The sequence below is a fragment of the Syngnathus leptorhynchus genome, chromosome 3 (assembly GCF_054491065.1).
Source record: "Syngnathus leptorhynchus isolate UIUO chromosome 3, UIUO_Slep, whole genome shotgun sequence".
NCBI classification, from domain to species: domain Eukaryota; kingdom Metazoa; phylum Chordata; class Actinopteri; order Syngnathiformes; family Syngnathidae; genus Syngnathus; species Syngnathus leptorhynchus.
In genome coordinates this window covers 18596353-18604966 of record NC_141197.1, presented here as the reverse complement: position 1 = coordinate 18604966, position 8614 = coordinate 18596353, and the positions used below count along the sequence as shown (strand labels likewise).

Here is an 8614-nt window from a genome sequence, read left to right as displayed (position 1 = left end):
AGTGTAGTCTATATGATTCCCACTTTAGTCCCAACTGTGGGCCCCATGGGCCTTCGTTTTTCCCTTGTGTCCTTTTTGTGTGACCCTAGCACCTTCCCACTACCCGCCAGTCACACGACATCTGCGTTCCTACATTGACCCCCTACCCCCACCCCCTCCCCTTTTGTATCTTATAGACTGTCCCCTGTAGGTGCCCCTTTATGTCTTTTTTTCCTATCTGGCCCTGTGTCAGTGTGTGACAACATGTCTGGATACGGTGCCTGAGGATGTTTGTAGCAATGAGTCAAACAGCATTTACACACGACTTAGCATCGACGCACGTCGGCTTCTGAGGACAAGACTTGGATGACTGCATCTTCATATAGGCAAGCACACACATTGCACAACAAAACAATCAACTGCTGTACACAATGACAACCCGGTGGTCCAAATAGGTGACTAAAGTGTTTTCTACAAATTTAGTTTGACATTTTTTCTGCCTGTACAAATCATGATGGCGACATTTTGATTAAATACATTATTTTGTTAAAGTATTTAACCCAAATAATCTGCTCAAAAGCCAAACTGTCAACATATTTTTTTTTCTTTCCTAGCATTCGCTGTGGGGGGACACATTGTGTGATGCACTACTCCTTAGTAACACCAGGGGGCGTTATTTCACTGCTGTTGCGCGAAGTCTGGAGCTGCGGATGCAAGTCATGTGATCAGTGAACCCACGCACCTATTCACACACACAAAGGCGGAAAAACATGAAGGCGCACACACCCACTAACAGTCTCACACACGCACTTGCACGCACACGCTCTCTTTAACCACGCCTCCTGTAGCGACGTCACAGCTGATGATGTCACACCCCCCGCCTTGTCCTGTTCAATCCTGGAGCCAAAAGAAAACACCATCAGAACCCATCAGACCTCCACGCGTGCTTTCTTTCCTCTTTGCGTGCTACTCTGAAACCGACTGGGGGGTACAAGGCCTGTCTGGAGAGCCGGGTAACAAGCGGGAGGACCTGGAAGTGGATTGATTTTTATTTTTGATTTTTTTTACAGATAGGATAAGCTTAGTGGGTGATCTCCACGCACGCTCTTCTTTCGCTGCGGATGGCACGCGAATGAGCGGCTTTGATTTTTTTTGTCACTTTCATCCTAAGTGGAGGTGACAAGGAAAAGCGAGAAAGAGTGCAGGAGGGGGGGGGAAGTTTGACGGACATGGCGATGGTGGCGTGGAGGAACCCCGAGGAGGGGACGCTCTCTTCCCCGATATCGCATGTTGCTCCTTTGGCTCTGCCGGTGCACATGAACCCACCGTCAGCCTCTCTGGAGATGCCCCCCGTTGCAGCACCACCCACCGCCGCCACCACCAACACCAACAACAATAGTTCTTCTTCGTCGTCCTCGTCGTCGTCGGACAAGCAGGCGAGCGCGCACATTGAGTGCATCGTGTGCGGAGACAAGTCCAGCGGGAAGCACTATGGCCAGTTCACTTGCGAGGGCTGCAAAAGCTTCTTCAAGCGAAGCGTGCGTCGCAACCTGAGCTACACCTGCCGGGCCAGCCGAACCTGCCCCGTCGACCAGCACCACCGCAACCAGTGCCAGTACTGCCGTCTCAAGAAGTGCCTCAAAGTGGGCATGCGGAGGGAAGGTACGCGCCTGCAGCATTCTTTATTGGTGTTATTACGCGGATTAAGGAGCATTTTCAGTTGCTTCGAAGCATTCTAACTTCAAATAGTTGAGCCCGTTTATAAGAAGTATTCGTCTAATTTGGCCTTATTCGACATTTCCTGTGACAATTCCGAAATTTGTCATCATTCCATTTTTCATGAAAACATTCCCTAATGAATGAAGGCATTTTGAAAATTTATCTTTTCCTTCCACATTTCTTGATTCAAACAATTTCACTGTTTGTGAAACATGCTAAAATTATAACGGTAATTGGTTGTAGTGTATATAGCAGTTAAACATTTTTTTTCAGAAGGAAAATCTCAGTTTGCAGCTTGGTGACAAAGCAAAAGGTTGCTGGTACGTGTGGTATCTATTTTTTATTTAATGAAATCATTATGTGATACTTTTATTTTTTAATCATTATTACAATTCTTCAAGGAGAAATTCTACTTCTGTTTATTTTTTCATCCTGTAACATTCAACTTCAAGCGTCATTTCAAATGAAATGTGCTAATTTACTACATTGCTTGGGGGGGGAAAAAATCATCTGACAAGTCAGTATTTCTTTAAAGTCATAAAAAACAAATTAACTCCATTTATTTCTGGGTTACATTTAAAAAGTTGACTTTTAAAAAAATCTAGAAACTGAATTGCCTTCTTCCAGATTTATATTTAATCCAAACAATAGTACTTGTGGCCCTGAATAATCTTTTGGGCAAAACGTGGTCGTTACAAGTCTCAAATGTGTTGTCTTTAATACTGATGTTTATTCCCAATCAAATTGATGAACTGGGATTAAAATAAAATTAAAAAGTGGTTATACTTGTTTTTTGAAAAAACGTATAAACAATGTAAGAGGAACCATATTTGATAAGGTTATTCTCACTCAAAATGGACGCCATAAAATGAAAAACCATGTGATTCACCTCAACCAATCAATGCTGACAGAAGATCCACTACAGTATTGTTAAATATTTAAACATACATATTTTACAAACATGTGCTTTTAAAACATTTTTAAAGTACATAACATATGTAGCCAATTTAATATTTGATTACCATAATAGGCTACAATTTGTTTAGACATTCTGAAAACAAAAGAATACTGAGGTTGATAAAAAAAGTTTTAATTTAAGATATAGACAAAGCTTCAATTTCAAATTCAGTATTTTTATGACAAAAATAGATAGGAAAAGAAAAGACAAATAAAGAAAAAAATAAAGCAACGACAGTCAAATGCGCGGGTGCGCGCACGCGTGTAAACTGTATCTTGCGTTACCACCCAAATATCACCAACGTATTGATCCGAATCATACCAATGTCAACAAATATTCATCGAATCTAGAATCATAGCTGTAAAAATTAGTTGTACTTGAAAAGATCCCCCACAATGGCGCGTGTGTGTGTTTAGTAACTACTCTGAATGATCACGCAAATATCAACAATGTACATGATCGGTCGGAGTTGGGCCCATGCATAAATAGATATCTGTATCCAATCCAGATTTCAACATTAGTGAGTTTGGATGCAGCCAAAGTTTCGGCTTGGAGTTGAGGAGGCGGGGCATGGCTCAATCAGTTGGTGCCTGCGCGTGTGCGTGAATGGGGGGGGGTGAAACCAACCGGGACGCCAAGACAGCCAGTCCTAAATTTAGCACCTCTCCAAACCCCCTCTGGCGTGACGGCGGAGAGATTCGCACGCGATCAAGAACCCACTTTAATCCTCTCCTGTCTTGTTTCAAGTCTGGTTTGTTGACATCTTTCAAGTGCAGTCCGTGATGTTTAATGCACGGCACATTAATTTTTATGGCATGATGAACAAGTTAATTAGTAGTGTTATGTAACACTTATACGTTAAAAGTATATTTAGTGTTGTTTTATGGCACGATTTGTGTTATGGCAATTTTTTATTGCTTTCTGGCATTTAGTATAGTATATTTTTTTGCATTACACTACAATTGTTTTATTTTAAAAGTGGTAAATTTCAATCGCCATTTCTATCTTTTATTTCTGTCTGTTTATATTCATTGATTGGATTCATTTTCCAGCGGTGCAGCGAGGCCGGCTCCCCCCGGCGCAGTCGTTCCACGGCCAGTTCTCCCTGAGCACGGGGGAGCCCCTGCAGTGCCACTCGTACCTGTCGGGCTACATCTCGCTGCTGCTACGGGCCGAGCCGTACGCCACGTCGCGCTTCGGCTCGCAGTGCTTGCCGGCCGGTGGAGCAGTGGGCATCGAGAACATCTGCGAGTTGGCGGCGCGCATGCTGTTCAGCGCCGTGGAGTGGGCCCGCAACATCCCTTTCTTCCCCGACCTGCAGGTGTCCGACCAGGTGGCTCTACTGCGACTCACCTGGAGCGAACTTTTCGTACTGAACGCAGCGCAATGCGCCATGCCAGTGCACGTAGCGCCGCTGCTGGCCGCCGCCGGCTTGCACGCAGCCCCAATGTCGGCCGAGCGCGTGGTGGCTTTCATGGACCACATCCGGGTCTTCCAGGAGCAAGTGGAGAAGCTCAAGACGCTGCACGTGGACTCGGCTGAGTACGCCTGCCTTAAGGCCGTCGTGCTCTTCACTACAGGTACGTGACGTCATCGCCGGTCTCACAAGATGACGATTGCCATTTAGGATTATTAACGTGGTATTTTATTACCTGGCGTGGCAAATGCATTTCCATAGGTGAAGTAATTTATACCAATCTAACTGCAAATATTTTTTTTATTTTCATAGTGATATATTTATATTATTTATTATTATATGAAAAACTATATACTATGACATGCCAACATAGCAAGATAGCAAGTCACCAGCCCAAGCACCCTCGCTCCATGTGACGTCACGAACGCAGTGTGACCTTAAGATGATTATCATTGTGTAAATTGATTATAATTCTGTATGTGCAATATTAGAGTGAATATCATCATTCACTCTCATGTTGTATCCACTTAAGAATGCAAAATATAATGATACATTTATATCCTAAAATAGAACTAATCAATAAATAAGTGTCCAGAATCTATCAAATCCATGCGATAAATGATGTATGTGGTTTTTGAATACAAAAAGTAGCGGCATCTTATGTAAGAGCTTCCATCAAGGCAGTCACCCTACTTGACCCAGTTGAACCTGACCGCCCTTAAAGGGACAGGCTGCATTTCGTGTGTCATGGAAGACATAGAATTTAACTGCATCAGTTATGTCGTGTGGAAGGAGACTCAAACCTATGTTCTTTCTTTGCTATGAAAAGTGGTGTGGTTTTGTTTTGTGGCATACTTGATATAATTTTGTGTTGTTTTATGGAGTCCAAAAAATGCTTCGGGGCAGTGAGTATAAGGTACTCGTACCATCAGTGGGAAAATAATGGAAATATTTGGTATTTACTGTTGTTATGGCTCATTCTTTAAATATATTTATTGTTATTTTAAACTATAGTTAAAGTAGATTTATTGTATTGCTAGTTATATATATTTCTATGTAGTTTTATGGGACATTGAAAGTAGTTTTTGTGCTTGTTGTTGTGTTTGGTGCTATTTTAAGCAGAGTATATTTACTCTGTTGTTGTATAGCAAGTATTAAGTCTTGCTTTATGGTACACTTAAAGTGTATTTATGGCGCTGTTTTGAGGCATGTTTATACAAATGCTTTATGACACTATTTAAAGTATACAGCACATTGGCTGAATAAGGTATAAAGTAGATTTAGTTTGAATTGTATGGCATAATTCTTGTTTTGCTGCAGCCGGTTCTTGCGCACTTGCGTTTGGGTCCACATGAGTCCGTGTGGACACGTGTCATCAAAGTGGGACACATGTCAGCGTACGGGAATGCTCTCTGCTTCTGCTCCTGCCATGTCGCAGCGCGGTGTCCTACATTTGACGGCGGCCATCTTGGCGGTGGCGTGCCGAGCGAGCGGGTCAAACGAGGTCGAGCTGGATGTTTATCTCGGTGGCGGCTTGCAGATTTGTTGTAGTTGTCTCGTACATTCATGCACCGTTGATCTAGTGGAATCGCAGACCCCATTAAGTGATTTCCTGTTATTTAGTCTGATGCCTTAATATGATTTGGAAAAGTTTGAGTTTGATGAGTTGCGAGCAGATGCCATTTTTGATTTGACATTTAAATCCACTCACCAAGATGAAATATCGTTCCCATGTTGTATTCTTTGGATGAAAATCTGTCAAATGATAAAATGGAAGCAAGTGCAAGAAGCTATACATGCAAAAATTGTTTTAATTAATTTACAGATTCTAGCTTCAGAACTCACTGGGTAGTTCATCACAGTGCAGATGGACAATAACCCTGATTAGGTCTTCCAGGTTTGAACTTATTTTGTGTGACACTCAAGGCATATTTACACAAAATAGTTATCACCTGAATAAGAATTTAAATGCAATTTCCTTGAAAAGTTGACATGACCCACGACCCCCGTGGGGACAATCGGTATATGGAATATGGATGGATGGATGGTTGGATGGAAGCTGACATGAGTTTCCACACAATATTGACATGTCTCTATTGTTTTTCTTGTTGTTTACTGGTTCCATGTCTGACTAGACGCGTGCGGCCTGTCGGACTCGGCGCATGTGGAAGGTCTTCAGGAGAAGTCTCAGTGCGCTCTGGAGGAGTACGTGCGCAGCCAGTACCCGAACCAGCCCAGCCGTTTCGGCCGCCTGCTGCTGCGACTTCCGTCTCTGCGCTCCGTGTCGTCGGCCGTCATCGAGCAGCTTTTCTTCGTGCGGCTGGTGGGCAAGACCCCCATAGAAACGCTCATCCGCGACATGCTGCTGTCGGGCGGCAGCTTCAACTGGCCTTACGTGCCCGTCCAGTAGCGCCCCCCTGTGGGGGGAGGGTGACTCAGCTGAGGTAAAATTGTCTCTTCTTGAATGGACTTGCACAGCCCAAGACACGACATTGGAGAGACACAAAATAGATATAATGTGCGCATCAAAAACTGATTTGCGGCCACAAAACAGTGTTTTGTTTTGTGTTTTTTATGTTTTTCTTATTTTGTTTTGTTTCGTTTTCAGCTATTTGCTGAAACACTCACCTGTTGGCAACATTGTAAGTATTGTGTGCGCATACAATATTATTTGTTTTATATCATTCCCATGAACAACTTTAGTCCTAGGCGCAAGATAATCTATTATCTTTTTTTAAAGGTGAGCTCTATTTGAGTTGTCTAGGAATGAGATGAATTTTATTCATGTATTTTGTGTGCACAATATGCCTATTTCATGGCCACAGATTAGCACTTTGTGTGCACATTTTATCTATATTGTGGTAAAAACTACACCCCCCCCCCCCCCCCCTCCTGTCCTGTCTGTGGCTCCGAACAAATTTTTCCTACTTGAGATTACTGGACATTTTTTGCAGTGTTGTAAAAGATGCATTGCCCCGTGTGTGTATACTTATCATAGTAATCATTTAAAAAATATATTTTAAAAAGGCAAGGGGTTTTTTTTCATGATATTTGTTGTTGTGTGTTTGTCAATATATTTCTTTTTAATTTCCAGAGATGGCACTTTTTTCTGTTAAGGACTAAACAAATAAAAAAAGTAAAATTTTACACGAAAAGCACGCACAACCTAGCAATTCGCTCAATTTATATAGCAAGAATGCAATTGAGTATATCAGTAATGTCATTACTTTTTGTAACAGCCAGTAAAAGGAAACCTCTACACATTTTGTTACTTTTATATTTTTATTTATTTATAATTATGTGTGTTTTTTTTAACTGTTGTTGTTTGGTTGAAACCAAAACTAATGAGAAAAAAAATCAAACTTATTTTGGAGATATTTTTCATTAGACAGCAATGATGTATTTTCTCAACAGCAATAACTATTTTTTGTTTTTAAAACTATCAACCAAATGTATTCGTTTGATTTGGTTACGTCACAACATGCACATATCCTCAATTTTTGTTGTCATTTTGACAATCCGCAAATTGCAAACAATTCAATAGAAACGTCCCAAAAAGATTATAATTTTTTTTGTTTTTTTTTTCAATTTCATAGAATTAAAAGTCATCAAGAAATTCGTCAAAACTCACACCAACCAACAATACTAGGGACTTGAAAAAAAAAATCATTATTTTATTTATAATAAAAATATTGTAGTAATATATTGTGTTTTTATCACGGCTCGTAAGATGTGTAAATTGTTCTTCTCGAGATTTTTTGTTTACAAGTAATGACATTGAGTGTGCGCGCGTGTGTGCGCGTGCGTGTTCTTTTTGGACAAGCACTCACGTTCTGTGAAAGCATATTTGTTTAACATAATTGCTACTGTGTTAAATTATAACTCAAAATTTGTACAAGAAATAATAATAATAAAGTGTATTTGATTTTACACGTCATGTTCACATTACATGCACGTAATGTAGTGTGTGCGCAAGTGTGTGTGTCTTTGTGTCTGCGTGCATGTGCGTGTGGATTAAACAGCTTCTTCGCTTTGGGGACGTAATGAGGGCCCCCCAGGGGTTTCTGTCACTCCACTTTAGTCTGAGAAGCTTGACGCTGTGGTTCCACTGGGGGGTCCGGGGCCAAAGGGGAAAACATGTACAGCGGGGGAGCACCGCTGCTTTTTTTTGTTTTTTTTTGTCACACACACATTTACACCGTTTTATGCGGGAATCAAACTCACGGTGTTGGCACACAAGGTAAGTGGACCCCCACATCATCAGCGACTCCCAAGAGGAAATCTAAATCTATTTGCTGTCAGCCAATCAGGTGGCAGAAGAATAAACTCGTTTCAGCTAATCAGATAACTTTTTATGCACATTTTCAAAATAAATTAAAAGAACTTGTTTGATTTGTTAAAACAATGGTTTTAATTTATTTCGAAAGTAACGTCAATATTCGATATAAATGCTTGATAAACCGATTTGGGTTTTTTTTTCCCTCTTAACCCTCGTGAGGATAAGCGCGTTGGATGAATGAATGAATCAATCAACCAATCAA

General features: G+C 41.3%; 1 protein-coding gene across 1 annotated transcript; it reads left to right on the top strand.

Moving 5' to 3' along the window:
- The first annotated feature begins 1208 nt into the window (after window positions 1-1208).
- On the top strand, window positions 1209-7962 carry LOC147059614 (nuclear receptor subfamily 2 group F member 1-A-like). The gene is made up of 3 exons (XM_085906973.1): window positions 1209-1641; window positions 3709-4236; window positions 6209-7962. The coding sequence occupies exons 1-3, from the start codon at window positions 1209-1211 to the stop codon at window positions 6481-6483; spliced, it is 1236 nt and encodes a 411-aa protein (XP_085763099.1). The 3' UTR covers window positions 6484-7962.
- The last annotated feature ends 652 nt before the right edge of the window (window positions 7963-8614 follow it).

Excerpts from the sequence above, each read along its gene's own strand:
- LOC147059614 (XM_085906973.1), top strand. The coding sequence starts at position 1,209 with ATGGCGATGGTGGCGTGGAGGAACCCCGAGGAGGGGACGCTCTCTTCC. Across the intron at positions 1,642-3,708 it reads AGTGGGCATGCGGAGGGAAG|CGGTGCAGCGAGGCCGGCTC; the intron begins GTACGCGCCTGC and ends TTCATTTTCCAG. Across the intron at positions 4,237-6,208 it reads CGTCGTGCTCTTCACTACAG|ACGCGTGCGGCCTGTCGGAC; the intron begins GTACGTGACGTC and ends ATGTCTGACTAG.